Source organism: Alexandromys fortis, unplaced genomic scaffold, assembly GCF_014885135.2.
Source record: "Alexandromys fortis isolate MF-2015 unplaced genomic scaffold, M_Fortis_MF-2015_v1.1 scaffold_1, whole genome shotgun sequence".
In the NCBI taxonomy this organism is placed as follows: Eukaryota; Metazoa; Chordata; class Mammalia; order Rodentia; family Cricetidae; genus Alexandromys; species Alexandromys fortis.
The window spans coordinates 4,078,523-4,099,623 of NW_026067927.1; the positions used below are offsets into that span (position 1 = coordinate 4,078,523).

Below are 21,101 nucleotides of genomic sequence, written 5' to 3' on the forward strand. Positions count from 1 at the left end.
TCATTGTCTTCAGAGGTGAACCCACCAGGCTTCAACACCTACTTCCAAACCCACGGTTCAACCCGGGGGCTCAAGCCACAAGTGGTGGCACTAGCCTTTAATCCCAGCTCTTGATCAAGGCCAGCCTGATCTTTATAGTGAGATCCTGACACAGAGGGAGGAAAGGAAGAGATGGGTGTATGTGTCTGTGGAGGGGGAGAATAAGGAGGACAGAAGTAAGATGAACTTGAAAGAGCCAAGTATGCCAAATCTTGCCAGGTTCTTAGTTAAGAAACACACCACCACCACCTAAGCAATCCTCTTGTCTCTGCTCCTCACAGCCCTGGGTTACACATGCAGCCATGCCCAGATGTGTACATGGGTGGTGATGATTTGAACTCATTCTTGGCACTGCAATCGCTCCTAAGATTGAGCCATTTTTCTTGCTTCTAGTAAGTTTTTATTTTCAGTGCTGGGGACTGTACCTAGTTCCTCCTCACACTAGTCAAAGCTTTCTACCAGAGCTACATTCTCGGTCTTGTTCCTACTTAGAGAAATTATTATGTGTATTGGGGATGATTAAGATCATATTAATATAATCTACACGTTAGAGGTAGGGGTAGTGAGATTGGTCATGTTCATTGTTGTCATGATTGAAATGTCTAGGGATTGATAATGCTCAGATACTTACGAGACAAAACGTGTCAAAATCAAGAATTTGACTTTTTATTTAATAATAAAAAGTTGAGAAGAACAGCAAGCTACAAAGTTTTGATTGAATGTTATTCTCCGAATCCAGGTCTTTTAGTAATCCCCAAAGTCTACTCAGAGCCAACTTCCCAAATCACAGAAGGCTGGTGGATGTCTTTTGTCCCTGCAAAGTTTTTCCATTTTGTAGGTACTTGACACGTCTTGACTTTAAAGGTTCCAATCCTGGGGCCATCTTCCAGAAGTTTGGTCTTTTCACCTCAGCATCGGTTTCCTCATCTGTAAATGGGGAATTCCTACTGCCGTGTGGAGCAGAAGAACGCCAGGCGCTGCTGCCCCCATGAGACGCGCGAGTGGGGGACGGACCAGGGTTGGAGGCTCTTTCTGCAATGGGCCGGGGCGAGTTCCTCCTCAGTGAGCCCCCCCCCCCCACACCTCTCCGCGTGCCGGCTCACGGAGGTTATATTTCCCCCACCCGATCTCAACCTGCCTGACCTGTCGCACACATCATCTGCCTTTCTCCGGTTCCCTAGTCGGTAGTTTCCGACCGCGAGCATCCACAAGCTTACTCAGTCATCTTCCACCGTGACTCTAGGAACGCACTCCTGGATTCAACACCGACTCCACCCGTACTCAGGGTCTGTTTCTGCAGGGAACTCAAGCCGGTGTGTGTGCCTGTGTGTGCAACTAAGCAGAAGCCAGATCAGACCACGTGGGCAACACCTCAAGATGAGGGCGGAGTCCGGGCGGCCCTGTTCCAAGATGGAAGAACTGCGACTTCACGCTGCTCCAGAAGTTCCCTTCCCATTGGTTGTCCGGAATTGGTTCTCCAATAATACTGACGTTCATTGGCCGATCTCGAGCTGTTGCTGAAGGGATTGGTGCAGCCGCCACCTTGTGCGGCTCGCGGATTTTTCAAACTTAACCGGGTTCCGGGAAGTGAAGGAAAAGGGCGGAAAAAGGTAGCCCGAGTGGAGGCGGGACTAAGGACATAAAAGCCCGCATTGGTTCTTTCAAGACCTAAGGGCGGGCCGTAAACGCTTCTTTCTCGTGATTAGTCCAAGTCGGGGGAAGAGGAGGCAGGTGGCTCCGCAAATCGGCAGATGCGCTTGCTTCTATTGGTCAATCTCAGAGGAAGGCGGAGCGACCGTGGCGGCTGATTGGTGTAAGAAGTGAAGTGGGTGGGACTCTAGACCGGAGGTTTTGTTGTGAGGGTCGGTTGTCAAGCAGCGACCAATCAGGGCAGAGGATGGAGGCAAGTGGGGGTCGCGCCTGGAGGGAAGTCTTGGCCTCCAAAGCTACAACTGCAGGTAGAGTGGCCCCCGGGGTCTTGGAGGCGAAGGGAAGATGGCTTTAGTGTTTGCGGAGCCTGGAGGGGACAATCGCGGCGCCGGCAGAGGGCTCTGGGCCAGGGAAGGCTGGGACCGGTGCCCCTCAAGACAGAGGGGCGGAGGGTCAGGCGAAGCTGAGAGACCAGTAGCAGATTTTGGATGAGCGAGACGAGTGTGGAGGCCGGGGAAGGAAAGCTAGCGGGCCGGAAGCAGAGCCGAGGGTGTGCGGAGGACCGCAGTGAGTTGGGGCTCCAGAAACAGGGGAGCGAATGAATGGGGAACTCCGATAGCAGCAGAGTGAAGGGGTGTGAAGAGGGTCTGGCGAGGTGTGGTCAATTTAGGGAGCTCAAGGTGTGCCGGAATGGGAGCGCAGGTGACCGGAGAAAGGGAATGTAGTGAGCGTTGACGAGCCGTGGCTGTGGCAGGCTCCATCCATGCAGTGGCCTTTTAGAAATGAGGAGTCATTCCGACTCACGCCTGGACCTGAGACACAGTTCCCAGCTCTGTCCTTGAGAATAGCAAGAGGTGGGAGTGGTTCCCTTCCTGGGAGCTGGGGAAGGAGGGAGCTAGAGGACTGGACCCTCAGAATCCTCTGGAAAACCGCTCCTCTCCGAAGGCCTTCACTATCAGTCTTTTCACACTCACATTCTCACTCTCCCTCTGTGCGTGTGGTGTGTCTGCCTTTCTGGTGCCTCTCATGGGCCCCTAAACATAGCCTCGGACTCCAGCGCCTCATCCGATACAGGAGGTGCAAATCTGCGTGAACTGCAGATACGTGGTCCTCTCCGTCCAGCTGCAGTTGTTGACACTTAAGACAGTCAGCATCCTGGAGCACAGCTTTTGGCCTCGGGGAAATCAAGTCAGTCTTTCTTTCAAAGCGAGGAAGATCCGCCTGCCTCCGTCTGTGCTCCTGAGTGCTAGGGTTGCTGACACCACCAGGCCCAGCTACTTAGGGATGGTCTTTCATCTTTGGGCTCTAAGTCACAGAGGTTCACCTGGTCAGGTTTTCAGGCCCAGTGTGCACTACAGCTCTAGGCCACGAGGGCTTTGGTGGACCTGCATCAAGTGGCTTTGGTGACCCAGGGAGCTGCAACTCACCTCAAGTACTTGCCTCCTTGTTTTCCAGACCAGTGTTGAGCTGAGATGGCCCACGCCTGACAGCCCATGATCTGGGATCCAGACTTCACCGTGTACAGGCTGCAGTTTCCTAGCGGATGATCTAAACCACCAGGCAACGCTGGGCCAGGAGAGGAGGACTCTCTGCCTGGATGTGTGGGAACTCCCTGCCAACTTGATTGTCGGGTCTGGGGGGGATCCACCCCCACCCCACAGGGAAAGCACAATCCGTTTTGTGGGTGGGGGGGTCTCAGGTGCCACCCCCTGAAGCATGGCCACCCCTGTGGTCACCAAGACTGCCTGGAAGTTGCGTAAGTACTTTTCTTGTTTCTTAATCACCCCGTTGTTTTGTGAACTGCTCGCGCCGGGTTCTTGTCTCCTGTCCTTGGCACAGCCCTGGTGTTAGGGTAGACAGAGATGTAAATCACACTGGGCAGGTGCCTTAATTCTTCTGAGGCTGAGTTGCCCTATCTGCACAGAATAGTTGCACCTGTGCTCTGCAGCTGCTGAGACTCCAGTAAGAGCGTGGGCTTGGTAAAGGATTTCAAGTCAGGCTGATAGGCAGAGTATTTTGAGAAAGGCTGGAAGGTGTTCTAGGATTTTTCAGATATGTTCCAAGTCCGTTTCCTCCGTCAGATGAAAATCTCGGGATGGGGGTGGAGACGCTGGCGGGGCTCTGGGTGTAACTGAGCAAAGATACTTCTGAGCTCCTTAGTCTAAACTCACTTATATTCTTTTCCTTTTTTTGAGATAAGGTGTCCCTCTAGCCTTGCCTGGCCCAGGACACGTGCCTCAGTCTCTGGGGTGCTGGGAATAAAGGCCTGTGCCACCACGCCAGGCTCTTTCATATTCCTAAAAATTATTGAGGACCCTCTAGGGCTCTTGTTTATGGAAGTTATACTTAACCCATGTTGCTGTATTAGAAAACAGGGCTGAGACATCGATGTACTCAAACCTTACAGTAGTGAGGTCGTCACATGCTATGTATCTTCTCGAAGACTCCTCTGTAGCGAGCTGCGTGGTGTCACACTTGATGGAGATGTATAATCAACTCCTGAGATGGCTAAGGCCTGACCTATGCTATGATCACGCAATGATTATCAGCTGCCTGCATATGCGTGAGCCTATGGGCAGTGCCCACCTGGCAGTTCGGGGTTGGCAGCCCATGCCTACTTAAGGGCTGAGAGAGGTTTGCCCAGAGAGAGAGAGAGGAGGAGAGAGAGAGGGTAAGAGAGAGAGGAAAGAGAGAGAGAAAGAAAAAGGAGGAGGAGATAGATTGCTGTAAATAAAGTCCTGAAAACTGCTGCAAGAAGAGCTCCGGGTGTTGCGTTTTTCCTTGCTGGTCGAGGGTGGACGCGACACTCCTCCTCTTGGGCAAATGAGAGTACCGAAGGCCACTACCATCCTGATATTTAAGATAATAGTTTGGTTCTTCTGGACCCTCTAAGGGCTCGCGGGGATTCCTAGATCGTGTTGAAAGGACCTGCGTCTCTGCAGCTGGTTGTCACAGGTTTGGTGTGCTGTCCCTGGTCCCACTCTGCTGCTAACTGCCCCTGGGCTGTGTTCAGGACAAGGACTTTGGGCAGAGCTATTTTCTGGGTCTAAGGTTCCCTCGTTTGTAAAGTGAGAGATTGGAACCATTTTCAAGTTGTTCTCCTAAGCATTAGGGTTCTGGGGGAACCCCCTCAGCAGCACTCAAGGAAGGTATACTTTGAGTGGCTTTGTATTTATTGACATTATGTATCCAGTTCTTTAATGGCTTACCCTACCTGAAGGTAGAACCAGATGCTAGGGAACAAGCAAACGCCAAAATACCCAAGGAGCCCAGCCTCAGGAGAACGGTAGGCAAGCACCAGAATTACATCCCTCTGTTCCCAACCCTGCCCTGAGTCTGAGCCAGTGTGTGGGCTTTGAATCAGTTAACTAACTGATGGGGGTGGAGGGTGTGTGAGCAGCAAGTGCAAAGGCCCGGAGACAGGAAGCTTTGTACAAGGGGGAGACTTATAGGAGACCATGGGGGCTACTGCACATCAGCAAAGAGAAAGTGATGCCAGGTAAACCTAGTGAGTTCTGCGGGGCACGTGCCCACAAGACCCTTGTTCTCAAAGACCCCAGGGATCAAAGTATTTAAGCAGCAGACAGTATGTTGAGGAGCTGGCAGTTTGTTGTACGAAGAGGTTTATGGCTGTATAGCCTGAGACCACGCAGGCTGGGCCTTCTTGGGGCTCCAGGGTGTGGTGAGGGTCAGAAGGGTCATTGCCAGTGTGGGGTTGCTGAACCCCTGCCCTTTGTGTCTTCCTCCTAGGGTTTAAGTCCTTTAGCACCTCGGGCAGACCAAGAGTGATCCCCAGCTTTGGCTGAGATTTGCCAGGCTATACTGCTGGGTCTTGGGGGGGGGGGGGAGAGTCCTGATGGCTTATGCCGGAGGGAGAGCAGCTGCTGTCACCTGGCCTGCCAGGGGACATGGAGAGCTCGATGTTTGCATGGAAATCTAGTACCCATGTGTGGGCTGTTGGTGTCTGGTGTTCCCCAAGCCAAGCCAGAAAGGGGGCCTGCTGTGTGGACTGGGCGCCCCTTTTGCTGGTGCCTGTGCTGTCTTCCTGTCCGCTCAGGTTCCCATCAGCCCCTGATTAAAAGGGAGTCATCATCACCCCACCTGCCTGTGACTCTTCCAGTGCCAGGCCCATCTGATCCCCCTGGAGCCTGGAGGCGGGAAGCTCTCCTTCCACAGCCTCCCAGACCAGGCCTAGAGCAGATGCGTGGAAGCCCTTCTGTTACACGTTCATGGGACTCAGCCAGACCTTTCTTTACCTGAGGAGGGTGAGGACCAGGGCAGATGCCCGGGGGTCTGATGAATTCGGGGTGTGGCTGCAGAGACAACTCGAGCCTCTAGAACAGAGTGGTCGGCTGGGAACAGCTGCACGGCCTCCTGCCGCTCAGACAGATATATAAAGGATCACGGCTCAAGCCTGTAGGCAGCTGTCCCGCTGTGTGCCGAGGACAAGATTGTGGTTGAGATGACTTCAGTAAGGCCCAGCTCCCTTGGGTCAGATGGCAGGTCTTCCAGTCCCTAGATTGGAAGAATCTGGGCTGACAAGGAACTCTCTTCCTGTTTGGTCAGCCTCTGCTTGCACCAGCTGTGCCCTGTCAGGCCCTGAAGAGAGGTGTCATTTCAGAAGTTGCGGCTTTGTTGGGACCCTGGGCATCTTTGGAAGCCCAGACTGTCAGGGCTTTCCTGGGCCTGTTTTCCAATCTCCTTATGGTCTGCAGCTCACACAAGAGCTACCCAGGCTGGGTAGAGTGGGACCTAGGGTGGGAGAAGGGCCCTTTACTAACAGCCATGACACCCTTCTCATCACCCATGCCAGTCTCCAGCTGCTTTGGGCATCTGTATGTTGCCTGTGTGAGAGACCTGCCCTCTCCTTCCTCCTGTTCCAGAGGAAGTTGGAGACCAGGGACCGGCATACAGGCCTGTCTGTCTCTTGATTGAGGACTGATAAAGCCCACAGTTCCCATCTGTGTTCCCCATGTCAGCACCCCCTCCACGGTCCAGGCCAGGGGCTCTGGTGGACTGTCCAGAGGCTTTAGCTCCCATTCTCGGGGTCAGCTTTGCTCACCAGCTCCTGCTGTATCTGCTGCCTCCTGCCATTATCTTACAGAACCCACTCCCTGCCGCCCTGGGACCCTGATAGCCACTCTGTGCCCGTGTCCCGTCTTCAGGCTATCTCAGCCCATTCCTAATGAACTGGCCCTGGGGTCATCCTGTTCTCCGGACAAGGACCGTCTCTCAGAGAGGAAGAGAGACTAGACCAAGGCCATGCAGCTGGCAGAGCTCAAATCAGCACCTGATTCAGAATTCTGAATTGGGATCTAGGGACAGCTGTCTAGACAGAACTTGAATTCTTCTGAAGGTGTGTCCCAAGTGGGCTTTGTCTATATGGCTTTTCAACATGAGCAGTTGAAAAGCACTTAGGTGATACATGGGTTCATTTAGAAACAAAGCAGTTTGTTTTTTGTTTATCGTAGGAAAAACATTTTCTCTGGATATTAGTGCTTAACAAAATAGATAAAAACAGGAAGCCAATTTTTAAAAGTAAAACTTAGTCTTCCCACAGTACCTGCGGTGATTGGTTCTAGGACCCTCCACACAGAGAGCCATGCCTGCATGTACTCAGTCCTTTATATAGTGATGCGGTGTTCGCATGGAAACCTGCGCTTCCTCCGGGTACCTTGACTCACATCTCTTACTTGTGATGCGCAGTACAGTGTGATGTTGTTTCACTGTTTCTTGCAGTACATTGTTTGTGGACCAGCAATGAGGACACGTCTGCTCACACCCAGCCTAATGAGTGCAGACACTCGTTTTGTTTTGTGACAGGGTCTTGCTGGTAGCCCAAGCTGGCCTGGAACTCATGATCCTTGGGCCTCAGCCTCCCAAGTGCTGAGTTTACAAGTGTGCACCAGGTGTCCGGCATTACAGATGCATCTATCCTAAGTCTTTCCCCTCAGCAGCTGGTTGAGTGCGCCTGCAGGGCGACCTCTGTAGTCTGTGTTGCCAGCTGATGGGAAGAGAAAGGAGGCCTGAGAGAGGGCAGTGAGCTGAGGGAGAGATGGCCTGAGGGAGAGAAAGGTGGGGGGCATTATCTGAGTGTTGTGTTCAGAGCTGGTGACTGAGGAGGGCCACCTCTCCCATATGGCCCGTCAAAGTCCCCTGACCTCTTTCTTCCCCTCCTTTCCTATGTAGAAGAGATAGTGGCCCATGCCAGCAATGTGTCCTCGTTGGTGCTGGGCAAGGCCTCAGGGCGGCTGCTGGCCACTGGTGGAGATGACTGCCGTGTCAACCTGTGGTCGATCAACAAGCCCAACTGCATCATGGTGAGTGATGAACCGCGGCCTCTGCTGGGGCTCCTTTGGCAGGCACTGGTGACCCCAGGTCCCCAGAGTGGCCCCGCATACCATTGGTGCTGCTCCGTTATCTGCTCCAGAAGGCCCAGGAGAACCCAAGACAGCCGGGTGGGTGGCCAGCCCTCAGGAAGAGGGGCAACACAGGCGTGGGACAGAACTTCAGAGTGCTTGCGGGAAGGCTTATACAAGCCCCACTCTCCGCCTGCCAGCTTGAGGGACGAATCTTCACTAAGGGTCAGAGGGGACTCAGCTGGAGGCCGTTCTTGACTGAGTTTCCCTAGTCACACGCCATACAGGGCTGCAGCTGCTTTCCGAGGCGGGACAGCACACGGAGAGGGAAAGCCGTCGTTTCAGGCAGTTCTGTTGGTCGGAGGTGGCCCGGTGTTGAGTCTGTGTCTTTCTAGATAATGGAATAGAAGCACATACATGTGCGTGCATGTGTGTGCACATGCACACGCGCACACAGGTTTCTCCGAATAGTACATTTCCCTTGTGTGACCTGGTTCTTTAGAATGACAGTGTCTTGAGGATTTTTCCTATGCCAACAAATACTGTTTTATGACATGCTTCTAAATGGCTTTTTGGTATCCATCACAGGGATGAACTGTAATTAGCTTAGCCACACCCTGTCATCAGCAGGACTGCTGGCTCCAGCTTTTAGGTTCTGCTAAACCACAGTATGTCAAACATTCTTACTTGTTGAGACTTCTGAGCAGACCCCTGATCACTGTGTCTGGGCCGAGTGTGCAGTTCTGAGAAGTTGTCACACGGGCTCCGAGAAGCCACTTTCCATCTTCACCCACAACACGGAAGTGTGGCTGTGCCCTGTGTCCTCGACACCTTAGGCAATTGTCATTTTTTTGTCTTTTGATTAAGTAAACAAAAAATGGAGACAGTGATAACTGTTAGTGGAAGTTTGGTTATTTCAGTGATTTCATGAGACTGGGCAAAACTGAGACCCACTCAGATCTTAGTCATGGTTCAGTAAGTCAGGGTTCAGTAAGAGAATTGCTCTTTTTATTTTTTCCTTACGATGTATTGATCTTGGTTTTATTTTTGCGTGTGTGTCTATGCACTATGTGTGCAGTGTCTGTAGAAGCTAAAGGTGGCACTGGATCTCCTGGAAGTGGAGTTACAGATGGTTGGTAGCTGCAACTCCAGGTCCTTTGGATGAGCAGCCATTGCTCTTCCCCACTCAGCCAATTCCCCAGGCCCCTGTTCTGTTTTATTTTATTTGGAAGACTGGAATGTTTTCATCCCCCATAAAATGCCCCATAATATTCCGACTTGAAAAGCAATCAGCGTAGGCTAGAGATGTGGCTCAGTGGTAGAGTGCTTGCCTACATATTTATTTAAAAAAATTAAAATTCACCCAAAAGAGGGTGAGTGTGAAAGTGTTTTTCTCTGCGGTGACTTCTGTGTCTTCCTGGAGATGACTAGGCCTCCAAGTTCCTTCTGTGTCCTAGAATTATTCAGTCCACGGACAAGCAGATACCTGTTTCCCTCTAGTGGTCTCTTTCTGTGTACACACCTTGCCTCATGGTTGGGTGTTTACATGGCCTCTGGTCTCTTGCCATGAAAAACCTTGGGTTTGTGCTTACAGAGAATAACTTCCCCGAAGAATTGTGGTGCTATTGTTTTTCTGAGACAGGGTCTTAATTTGTAGCCCAGGCTGACCTTGAGTTTGGAGATTGTCCTACCTCAGAGACCAGAGATGTCCTTACTACTGGGATTGCAGGTGTGTGTCACCACACCTGGCCGTGGATTGTGTGTTTGGAGAGAACATGTGTTTCTTATGGTGCTTGTTTTTGCCCAGTTGTGATCCTGGAAGTCTGGACCCATTCAGACCCCCTACCATTGTCTGGCAGGAGCCAGGCAAGCTGCTTTAACTATAAGGCTTCGAACATTGATTTTTGAGGAACGCCCTCTGCTTCCCACATGTCCCCATCAGGAATGTTTTCTTAGTAAACACTGGTGAAATGGCCACTGTGCTTTGAGGGGGCAGCATTGAGCAGAGTGACAGACACAATGGACTTGGGTTCTGGCCTTTCCTCTTAAAGCTAAAGGTGACAACACCTTACCTGATCCAGCTATCCCTGTGGGTGCTCTGGGTGTGCACGAACCTGCCCGCTCTCCATCAGACCTTCCCAGGCCCCTGGAAGCATGGCGCAGGCAGCCCCGGGAGTCAGGCACCCAGGGCAGGGAGTGCAAGTGTGTTCCTAGTTTGCTGTGGTCTCTATGATCAGACAGAGTAGATAGAGATGGGGATAGCATGGATGGGACCATTCAGACTTGGGGTAAAGGTCCAGCATCTCCTTATCTTGATCTCCTTTCCCTTCCAGTGACCTGGAGCCATTCCCATAGGTGATGCCCATGCCAGGAGCCAGGAGCACTATAGAAGGGAGAGGGATGCCTGGGGATCAGTCAGGGTCTCAGCATGTAATCAAGGCTGGCCGGGATCTCACTATGTAGTTCAGACTGGGCTGGAACCCATCATCCTCCTGCCTCTGCCCCACAGACGATGGGGTCACAGGTATTGAAGGGCTGCTTTATCCATTGTGCTGATGAACCGCCATACTCAGCTGAATTAGGGCATAGGTGGGCCCCCCCGAGAGCAGCTCAACACTCTTTACTTCTTACTGAAGCTATTCTCAGGGAGCCTCAATTTGGGACAGTAACTGGGGGGTTATCCCTGCAGTCCATTGGAGCCGCCACCCTTTCTCCGCAGAGCCTGACAGGTCATACATCCCCTGTGGAGAGTGTCCGCCTCAACACTCCTGAGGAGCTCATCGTAGCCGGTTCCCAGTCGGGCTCCATTCGTGTCTGGGACCTGGAAGCTGCCAAAAGTAGGCCTCCCTGCTTACTGTTCCTGTGTGTGTGAGTGTACACGTGTGTGTGTGTGTGTGGTGAGGGGCGCTTCAGGCTCGGGGCATTAGGCTGCCGCCTCCAGGAGGTCTCTGTCAGTCCAGCAACAATGGGCACTGCCATCCCCCAAGTGCTGACATGAACAGTAAGGTGTGTGTGTTTACATGTGTGTATTTGGAACCTGGAAGGACATCACTGGAGGGGATATCCTGCAGGTAGGTGAATAAGTGGATGGCCATGTGGGAAGAGCCACTGAGATCCTGGGAAGCATCCCACATCAGGGTAGATGTTGGGTGGCTGGATCTTCTGTTTGCCCCCCTTCCCTCTGTTTCATACTTTGAAAAGTTCATGTCAGCTTGAACCTTGATGGCACGAGGAAGTCTTTGCCACATGCTTACCCTGTTCTGGGGCCTCTGCTTCCCCCACTGTTGTGCCCATCAATACCACCCCTTTCCTAAAGCTATGGTGTCACACTTTAACAAAACAAGTTGGTCCCTCACAATGGTGCCTGCCTAAAATCCCAGCATTCAGGAAGCTGAGGCAAGAGAATAGCTGTGAAATCGAAGGCCAGCCTGGCCTATGGTGTATTAGCCCACTGCAAACAAACAACCCTCAAATAAAAAAAACATAATCCTGCAATGAGAGACAGGGCTTGGCTCTCAGCAGCTGCCCAGACCCGAGCCCATTGCCCCCACTTCTTTTCCTGTCCTTGCAGTGACACCATTTATATGGTCAGTGTTTGTGCTCTAGGGACCCCGTGTGTTTCTTTTTGTGACCTGGTTTCCCTAGAGTGAACAGTTGCTCCTTTTTCCGTGTGCATTTTCAAAATCCCTGTCAAAATCATCATTGCTCGTCATTACCCATCATCACAGGGCCTGCTAGACGGGTCAGCTTTGACCAGTCCTGCAATCTGGTGCTCTCTTCCTCAGGCTCAGTGCCTGGGAGCCCTGGAGCTGCAGGCTAGCCCATCACCCTCACCTCCTCACCTCGTCTTTGCTGTCCTGAGACCTACAGTGTCCTCTTCTGTGGTTTCCTGCTCTCCAGATGATGTACTAGGAAAAGGTGGAGGGGGCTGGGTGTGGTGTCACCAGGACGAGCCCAGGACGCAGAGGCAGGAAGATTGCCTGTTCAAGTCCATCCTGTCTCAAAATGCAGGGGCAAGGGACATAGCCCAGTGGTAGAGCCCTTGTTTGGCATGTGTGAGGCCCTGGTTTGATCCCTGACTCTAAAGGTGAATGGCAGGCACAGTGTTAGGAACCCTCTATGACTGAAAGTGACTATCCTGTCTCTGTTCTTTAGAGTTCAGTGTGGAATTCTATTGGAGATAATTTTCTAGTGGAATTTTGAAGGTTGTCAGCACGCTGCCTTTAGGTTCCAGAGTTACTGGTGGAATCTGGTGCTGTTTTTCGCTAGTCCTTCACGTGGGATCTGCTTCTCTCTTCCTTCTTCCTCCCTCAGTTTGTAGCAGGGGTCCCAGCCTCAAGGGTACAAGCCCTTCTGAACGTGTTCTCACATCTGAGCTTGGACCTCACAGGTTCCTTTTGGTCGAGAAACTCACCCTGGGGTGTGTCACAGAGTTTCCGCCTTCTCTGTGGATGCTACCAGCCTCAGTACCCCCCAGCTTTGTCAGAAGAATCTGGAATTTGATGTGGAACACCTGCAATCCACTCTGCAGTATTGACAGCTAACTAGGCATGTTTTACCATCCATGTTCAGGCCAACCTCAGGAGATCCGAGCAGAGTTGGTTTGCTCGCCTCGGGGGCCACCTGCTGCAGCTCAGAGGTCCCAGCCTTCTTGTCCAATGAGAACTCCCTGAGCTTGGCTGAGCCTAAAAGGCCCTTCTGGCACAGGCTGCTGCAGAACACAAGCCTTTGGTGTGTGTGCCTGGCAGTGAGCTTAACTTGGTTCAGGAACGTTGGTGGTTTTGTGTTGTAGCCCTCAGGAAAGATGATATCCCTTAGTCCTCAGGAGTGGCTATACGTGGTGATGGTGTTGAACAAAGAGCCCAGGACACCTTTATGACAAACATCTGTGCACTGGGTCTCAGCAGCACCTCTTTGGCCAGGCCATGCCAGGCATCAGAGCTTGCTGTATTTATCACTGGTGTCAGGCTCTGACAGAAGCAGTCACTCCCCGGGAAACCTTGGCTTCAAACTGGATCCCAGTGAAGATCTCCACTCTTTATGAGTCACCAAAGAGCCAAGGGCTAAAGAGAAAAAGCTGCGAAGACACAGCCCACTGTGGACTTCCTCAGCCGCTGCGCTTCCCCTGGGAGATGAACGTGATCCCTTTACATAGCGAGGTGGAAATGGATGCTACAGCCTGTTGGCAGGGCCCCCCATTTTAACAGATGGGCAGACAGACCATCAAGGGCACAGGACTCAGTGAAACCCTGAGGCTGTCAGTCATAGAACCTGCATCTTGAATCCTGGTGCCAGGACCCTGCCCCAGTGCCCTCCGCTGCCCATCTGCTACCTCTAGTTGGTGATTCTCAAGCCTGCCCTCAGGAGGAAGAGCTAAGATCACAGGACCGCTGCTACCCCAGATGTGGGCATCGGGAGTGAGAACCCAGAGAAACTTCAGGGACACAGGGGCTCTGAGAGCCACAGTTAACACCAGGCAGAGGCTGAACAAACACTCCACTGGGAGACCATGGAGGTCCCTACATGTGCAGGGAGCTTCCCGTCTCCTCTACTCCGCAGGCCCTAGAGCTGTGACCAAGGCTAGACATCCCCTGGGAGAGACAAGTAAGGACAGAAGTCATGACACAAGAATGTGGTCCTGCCAGCTCTCCACGGTGCTGGGAGCTAAGGGCACAGGCCTGTAGATCCCACAGGAAGCCACCCTTACCTCAAGAAGCTGGCCTGTGTTGGGTAAGCCCCACCACGGCCTCTTGTGCCTGAGTTTCCCTTGCTGTGGCAACGAGGTGAAAAGTGGCTAGGGCAGCGTGTTGCCCAGGCTTCCTGAACTTCCCAGCAGTGCGAGACAGCTAAGGAGCAGGGGAAGCCAGGGCTCAGTGTGGGTGTAGTGGAGTTGGACATGCACTTCAAGGATGAGTCAGGGACCTTGGCAGGGTCCTCAGGCGTGAGGAGGAGGTGTCTTCCCAGCTGTAATGTCTGTCTGAAACTGAACACGGAGGTGAGATGGATGGTGGACCTGTGCCTCAAGGCGGACACTGGCTAGGGCCGCCATTCCCTCTGTGCTGTTCCTGCCTGGACAGCTCTGGCTGCACTTCATTCCTGAGGCCCAGGTGGGATGCCTCACCATCCACCCACCTCCTGGCACTGAGCTAACATAGTCAGCTCGCTGAACACCAGAAATGAGCAGCAGGTGCACAGTGACAGGGGACACCAGCCAGCCATAGCCCTGAGTAGTGTGTCCTCGCTGAGCCCACGAGAGGGAGAAGACATGTGCTGTGAGCTCTGAGGAGGAAGACTGAGGAGGTGAAGGCAGGCCTCCAGGAGGAAACTAGAACTGCACAGTCCCACTCTGAAGTACTTGGTGTTCGTTTTAGTTTTCATTGTAAACCAGCCTGAAGGTCTGAGGGGCCTAGAGATGGCCTAGACAGCAGAGCCGGAACTGATCTGAGTTTTGTCAGGCCGCCACGCCAATAGGTGGATTCTCCAGCAGTTACTCAGTTCATCTGTGCTTGGACCTTTATGTACCTCTGCCTAACACAAGAGCTCACTACCTGCGAAACCTTGGTGCAACCTAAGGAGAGCTGGACTCTATACCCCTTGGCTTACCATAACTCATGGGCTGGGGAGCTTTATTTGGTCAGTGGAAATATAAATGTTCCAAAAAGCTACCTGTAATACTCCAAGATACAAAATTTGCCCCTGGCCTGCCAGGCCTTAGTGGATTAGATGTGTCCCCGAGGCAACAATACGTTATTAGTCTGCTCCCGGCTGCCTCTCCCTGGATCTTCCATTTGTATTGGCTGTAGGGCCATTCGCAAGGTCACTTGTGTAGGTGCCATCAGGGCATTGTGAGTCCCAGCCATATCCTCTTGCCCGTGGCTGTTATCCACTTGATGCTGTCCCTTGTCTTCCTGGACTCTTTAGCCAAGCAGCTCCCTCGATTGTAGCCTCTGCTCAATCCTTGGTACTGTTCTGGGGCTATTTGCCTTGCATAACAGCCCCGTGGACACATGGCCTGGACCAAGCACCGTTGTGGCTGCTGCTGCTCAGGGACCTTGGCACACACAAGCTATGGGTAATGCCATGCATTTTCTGGGGACTTGAGTAGTGACAGAAATGGCTATAGAACTGTTAGGGTGGCCCAGTACTGGCTGATCGCCCCTATTTTCCTATTGGCATCCCAGTTTCTGTGCCAAAGGGTACACACAAATGGGCTTGGCAGCATGCTGCTGGCCAGCTAGCATTTACATGGCTCTATTTTTGCTTCGTTAGTTCTCCGCACACTCATGGGGCACAAAGCCAACATCTGCAGCCTGGATTTCCACCCCTATGGCGAATTTGTGGCCTCAGGTTCCCAGGACACAAATATCAAGGTAAGGTACCACTGTGCCTATGTCAAGTGTAAGGGAATCCTTCCTCCATGGCAGAATCCTGGGGACAGAGGACCCATGGACTGTGGTCAGACACTTTCAACTTGGGATGCCCAGCTTGAGTAAGCCTTCCAGCCTTTCTTTTTGGGGCGTCGTGACCTGGAGGTATCCAGAGGCCTCTCTACTCAGAGCTGCAGAGTACCCTCTGGCCTACCCTCCAGGGCCATCACAACCTCTCATGATCCACCCTGCCTACCCACACCCCTGCTTCTCTCTCCTACAGCTCTGGGACATCAGGAGGAAAGGCTGTGTCTTCCGATATAGGGTAAGCATGGCTTGTGTTGGTTACCTATGATCTTATGTGACATGAGTCACAGCATGGGTCCATACCACAGTGGGCCTCGGGGGCTGCAGTCCATTGTAGGTTAAACCTCAAAATACACCTGGAGTAATGCAGTGCCTTGGGTGGTCTGTCTGGACCCCCAACTTCCCACCAATCCCCTGAGTCACAACTGTTAAGCTACTCCATGATCTGCGTTTGCAATCAGGTAGCTAGCTGGTGTCCCTGGGTGCAAGGCTTTCTGTTCCTAGGTGTGTGGCAGTACTGTGACTGACAGAATCCTTCTTGGAAGAGGCCATAAAATACTTTCAGGATGTAACAGACTGCACAGTTGTGATTTCTTAGAGGCCTGGGAGTCTGGCCACATAGAAGTGTCTCTCATGTCTCCCAGCAGTAACTATGCATCCTTTCTGTGGCTGGTCCTTAGGAAGGCCCTGTGTTTCAGGGCAGCCATTGGGGATGGGAAGGTGCGGTGGGACCCAGGCCCCTCCAAAGAGCTTGGTTCTTTTCATCTTTTTCAGGGGCACAGCCAGGCTGTGCGGTGTCTCCGGTTCAGCCCTGATGGGAAGTGGTTGGCCTCGGCAGCAGATGACCACACAGTGAAGGTAACTCCTGACCCTGGTGTGCAGGCTGGGCCCAGAGGGATACTGATCATACCCAGACTGTGTCCTCACCTCACTGTTAACTGGACGTATGGGTCCCCAAACTTGTTGAGAGTAGAGGGAGCTCAGGCCCAGAGCCAAGGGCCCAGCCTGGCCCTTAACCTCTTCCCACCCTGCTCCAGCTCTGGGATCTGACAGCTGGCAAGATGATGTCTGAGTTCCCTGGTCACACAGGGCCTGTGAACGTGGTGGAGTTTCACCCCAATGAGTATCTCCTAGCTTCTGGCAGCTCTGACAGGTGAGGAGGAATAAGGCGCATTGCCTGACAGTTGTCCCCACCTTCTCTGACCCCGTCATATGCCTGAAAGCCTATGTGGGCTAAATTTAAGCCAGGATTAGTTCCTGGTCCCATTTCTCCCAGGCTAGAGTCCTGGTCTTGTACTTTCCTGGACTGTTAGGACCCACACCCCCTAGCAGAGGCACAGTGCAGGGAAGCCGCTGCAGGTAGGGTTGGCTCTGGGGCAGGGCTGTCAGGACCAGCCTCGGTCATTTTACCCTCTGCACGCACAGGGCCATCCCCGCCCCAGACATCACTCCTAGTGCCCCTGCAGGGAGGGTCCTGGAGAGGCCCTAGACAGCATGCGGGACTGGCTTCCTGTGGCCACCTTTGTAGGACAATCCGCTTCTGGGACCTGGAGAAGTTTCAGGTGGTGAGCTGCATTGAAGGGGAGCCAGGGCCTGTCAGGTACGTAGAGCACATGGGTCCCTCACCTGCGCAATGGGATGTCGGTAAGGGTGATCTTCCCTGCCTCTGCCTCTCCTCTGTCCTGGGCTCGCCATCTCTCTGGGGGTCAGGTACAGTTGACTGACAGCCAACTCTCACCCGGCCTAGGAGTGTCCTCTTCAACCCCGACGGCTGCTGCTTGTACAGTGGCTGCCAGGACTCGCTGCGCGTCTACGGTTGGGAGCCTGAGCGCTGCTTTGATGTGGTCCTTGTCAATTGGGGCAAGGTGGCTGATCTGGCCATCTGTAATGACCAGCTGGTGAGAGTCAAGTTACCCATCCCTCCCCCTGCCCCTCAAGCTTCCGCCTTCTACTGGGCCTCCTGGGTTCTGGCCCCACCCCACATCAGCTCTGCCTGTCCTGCAGATAGGTGTGGCCTTCTCCCAGAGCAATGTCTCCTCTTACGTGGTGGACCTGACGAGAGTCACCAGGACAGGCACTGTGACCCAGGACCCTGTGCAGGCAAGCCAGCCTCTGACACAGCAGACCTCCAACCCTGGTGTCTCCCTCCGCCGCATCTATGAGCGGCCCAGCACAACCTGCAGCAAGCCTCAGAGGTGGGTGCCCATGGCTTTGGCAGGGTGCATGTCCCAAGGCGGCTCCTGCATACTCAACCCTGGGCCTCACTGAGGATGCTGGCCTCTTCTGCTTGACTCTGCACACGCCAGGGTAAAACACAACTCGGAGAGTGAGCGGCGCAGCCCCAGCAGCGAAGATGACAGGGACGAGCGTGAGTCCAGGGCCGAGATCCAGAACGCTGAGGACTACAATGAGATCTTCCAGCCCAAGAACAGCATCAGTGAGGCCACTCTCTCTCCCACCTCACAGCCCAACTCCTCGCTATGGCTGTATCCCCTAAACCTTACCTCCTCTCCACATTTTTGTACTGGGCTAGTTTCTAAAAAGGGAACCTGGACATTTGCAGCAGAGGTCCAGCAGCTACTCACTGGTGACCCCTACCCTGCTTGAAGCCAAGAGGGCCTATAGGTGCATACGGACTCGTGGGTCAGAAACATGTGCTCGGGGATCACCTTCTAGCCATGTGTCTTATCTTGATTAAGACCTTGGCCACACACAAAGCCTGTTCCCAGAGAGCTTACGGGAACCCAGTTATCAGCCCCCTTTGCCTTGGCAGGTCGGACACCGCCTCGGAAAAGTGAGCCCTTCCCAGCACCCCCAGAAGATGGTGAGTTGGGAAGAGCTGGCCTGAGGACCAGGCCTTGCCTCTCACTGCAGCCCCTAGCCTACCCAATTAGATCTTGTCCTGTGCCTGCCTAAAAGTGCCTACCTACCATGTGCCTAGCACACAAAAGGCCCTGGAGGCAATTTAAGTAAGGCAGGCAGTGCCTCCTTCAAGCCTGATTGCCTGGAGAGAAACAAACACAGGTGGGCTGCCCTTTGGGTGTGTGCCACTGAGGACTACTATAGATACAGGGAAGCAAGACTGAGAGGGCTGAGGGCTGATGAGCAGAGGCTAGGCAGTGCTGGGGGTAGAGAACCAGAGGATCAGGACCCAGACCTGGAGCAGGAGCCAGAGAGCCAAGCTGCAGGCCAGGCCCATAGAGCCCTGGCCAGGAGTTTGGTACTGAAGAAAGGGACCATCCAGCCTGCTTTGGGATAGCAAAGGGTCCATCTGTAGCAGCATCTCTATCCTCCTGGCTCCCCTTGGGGACCCAGTGCTGCTGCTTTATTTTAGTGAGGCTGTTCTTCTGAGAAGCCCTCCTTGTTTCCTGCTCACCCCCACTCATCTGCCCTCTTCCTGTACTCCATATTCCTAATGGCAGGATTTCCCTGAAGCTGCTGGGTCCCACCTCCACACACCCAAGGACAGCCCCTGCCTCAGCCCCCCCAGGATGTCTACCTGCTGCTGATCTCCCTGCGCCCAGCTCCCTGTCCCCATCCGCCTGCTGACACCTGCTCCTTCCCAGCTGCAGCTGTCATGGAAACCCATCCTGACCTCTTCTCACGGGTCCTTCTAGTCTGATAGTGAGCTTTTCTTTCTACTCCTAGACACAGCCACAGCAAAGGAGGCCTCGAAACCTAGCCCAGCCATGGATGTGCAGCTGCCGGTGCCAAATGTATGTCTGAGCAGAGAGGATTCCTGTGGGTCTGAGCCAGGGTGGGGACCTTCCTGTCAGGAGCTGTGGGAGGACTCGGGCTGATGTAGCTGAGCCTCTGCTCCCTGCAGCTCGAGGTCTCAGCCCGACCTCCAGTCTTGACTTCCACTCCTGCACCCAAGGGCGAGCCTGCCATCATCCCTGCCACACGGAATGAGCCCATTGGCCTAAAGGCCTCTGACTTCCTGCCCGTGAGTGGGATTTGCCCAAGAGGTGGGGTTGAGGGCTAAGAAGAGAATGGAGTGTGCTATCTGCTCCCGTGCCAGCATCTGGGTGTCTCCTCATAGGCCGTGAAGGTCCCCCAGCAGGCCGAGCTGGTGGATGAGGATGCCATGTCACAGATACGGAAAGGCCACGACACCATGTGTGTGGTACTTACCAGCCGCCACAAGAACCTGGACACTGTACGGGCGGTGTGGAGCACAGGAGATATCAAGGTAAAGGTGACTTCTTAGCCCGTTGCTTGGGCTTTAGGCTGGACATCCAAGAGGCCACTCAGTGGGACCCTGGGGTACGGCAGCCTTGTACCCCCGTAGCCAGCTTCCATCAGTTGAGCGCTGATGTCAGGCTGCACCCCACCCTCCTTGTTGGTGCAGTCTATTAACGTGCTCCAACCCTGTCTGCTCCCATCCTGTGCCACCCTCTTAACGGAGCTTGTCTGCAGACATCAGTGGACTCTGCAGTGGCCATCAATGACCTGTCTGTGGTGGTAGACCTCCTGAACATTGTCAACCAGAAAGCGTAAGTGGCCTCAAGAAGAGAAGAAGGGGGTGGTCAGGGCTGGCGGGTGGCATCACACCCAGCTCTCTCTCCAGCTCGCTGTGGAAGCTGGACCTGTGTACCACAGTGCTGCCACAGATTGAGAAGCTTCTGCAGAGCAAGTACGAGAGGTAGGGAGCCCCTCCATCCCCGGAAGCCATCAGAGTGGAGTAGACGTTCCCCGCCTGTGGAGGACCCCTCTGTCTCCCATCTGCTCGCTGGCTCTAGGCCCCATCTATGTATGACTTCATCTCCTTTGCTCCTGAAGCTATGTCCAGACCGGGTGCACCTCCCTGAAGCTGATCCTGCAGCGGTTCCTGCCCCTCATCACTGACATTTTGGCAGCCCCGCCTTCTGTGGGTGTGGACATCAGCCGGGAAGAGAGGTAAGGGGCATGAGGCATGCTGCCCTCAGCCTCCGTTGTGGGTGGGTGTGCCCAAACAGCCCGCAGTGAACACTGACAAGTGGCTCAGGATGTACGGGTATGGCCGAAGCATGGGTTCCTCCCTGGTTTTGCTTGACCCTCCACACTGGCATGGCTTGGGAGACTTCTTGTGCTCTTAGGAGGTACTGGAGTGGTTAGTTAGGGGCGCAAAAGCCCAAGGCATCCTGGCCAGGTGGGGTGGCCTCTGTCCTCAGCTGCTGCCTCTTGGCCTACAGGCTGCACAAGTGCCGACTCTGCTTCAAACAACTCAAGAGCATCAGTGGCCTTGTCAAGAGCAAGTCAGGTCTGAGTGGCCGCCATGGCAGTGCCTTCCGTGAGCTGCACCTACTCATGGCCAGTTTGGACTGAGGAGCTTACCGGTGGGTCTTACACTTTAGTTCGCTGTATGCCCGTGGCCCATGAGCCTCAGCTTGGCCTCCACTCTTGCCCTGATGGCCATCCTGGAGGCAGCATCGCCAGCCCACTGACCACAGTTGTGGACTTACAACTTCCTCTCCAGCAGCAGCTGCACAGTCTTGCTTCTCAGGGCAACTCCAGCCTCAGAGCTGCTGCTGTAACTTATCAGGCAGATTTATTAAATGTATAACTGTTCCTGACTTCCTTATAAGAGATAACCTCTGGCTGTCCCAGACACCGTGGC

The 21,101-nt window shown here is 53.7% G+C and overlaps 1 protein-coding gene and 1 long non-coding RNA gene across 3 annotated transcripts; one reads left to right on the forward strand and one right to left on the reverse strand.

The window, feature by feature from the left end:
- Window positions 1–683: 683 nt before the first annotated feature.
- Window positions 684–1,598, reverse strand: LOC126502861 (uncharacterized). Its single transcript, XR_007592073.1, has 2 exons — window positions 1,183–1,598; window positions 684–1,071 (listed from the first exon to the last, which is right to left on the reverse strand). It is a non-coding gene; the product is annotated as an uncharacterized lncRNA (long non-coding RNA).
- A 268-nt stretch (window positions 1,599–1,866) lies between these two features.
- Katnb1 (katanin regulatory subunit B1) lies at window positions 1,867–21,057 on the forward strand. Of its 2 annotated transcripts, none has more exons than XM_050143576.1 (20): window positions 1,867–1,997; window positions 3,145–3,445; window positions 7,879–8,009; window positions 10,768–10,885; window positions 15,318–15,418; window positions 15,699–15,740; window positions 16,277–16,360; window positions 16,540–16,655; window positions 17,031–17,102; window positions 17,250–17,400; window positions 17,507–17,697; window positions 17,809–17,939; window positions 18,276–18,326; window positions 19,151–19,218; window positions 19,329–19,448; window positions 19,545–19,694; window positions 19,922–19,998; window positions 20,073–20,147; window positions 20,285–20,401; window positions 20,677–21,057. In XM_050143576.1, exons 2-20 carry the CDS (start codon window positions 3,406–3,408, stop codon window positions 20,807–20,809), a joined length of 1,968 nt encoding a protein of 655 aa, XP_049999533.1. In that variant the 5' UTR covers window positions 1,867–1,997; window positions 3,145–3,405; the 3' UTR covers window positions 20,810–21,057. The 2 variants fall into 2 exon arrangements, with proteins under 2 accessions (XP_049999533.1, XP_049999535.1); XM_050143578.1 differs by having other exon boundaries at window positions 19,380–19,448.
- Window positions 21,058–21,101: the final 44 nt, after the last annotated feature.

What these genes read in the sequence shown, in the direction of transcription:
- Katnb1 (XM_050143576.1), top strand. Translation starts at nt 3,406, where the DNA reads ATGGCCACCCCTGTGGTCACCAAGACTGCCTGGAAGTTGC. An exon ending in CCCAGGACACAAATATCAAG is followed by an intron (nt 15,419 to 15,698) that starts GTAAGGTACCAC and finishes TCTCTCCTACAG; the next exon opens with CTCTGGGACATCAGGAGGAA. An exon ending in GCTTCTGGCAGCTCTGACAG is followed by an intron (nt 16,656 to 17,030) that starts GTGAGGAGGAAT and finishes CCACCTTTGTAG; the next exon opens with GACAATCCGCTTCTGGGACC.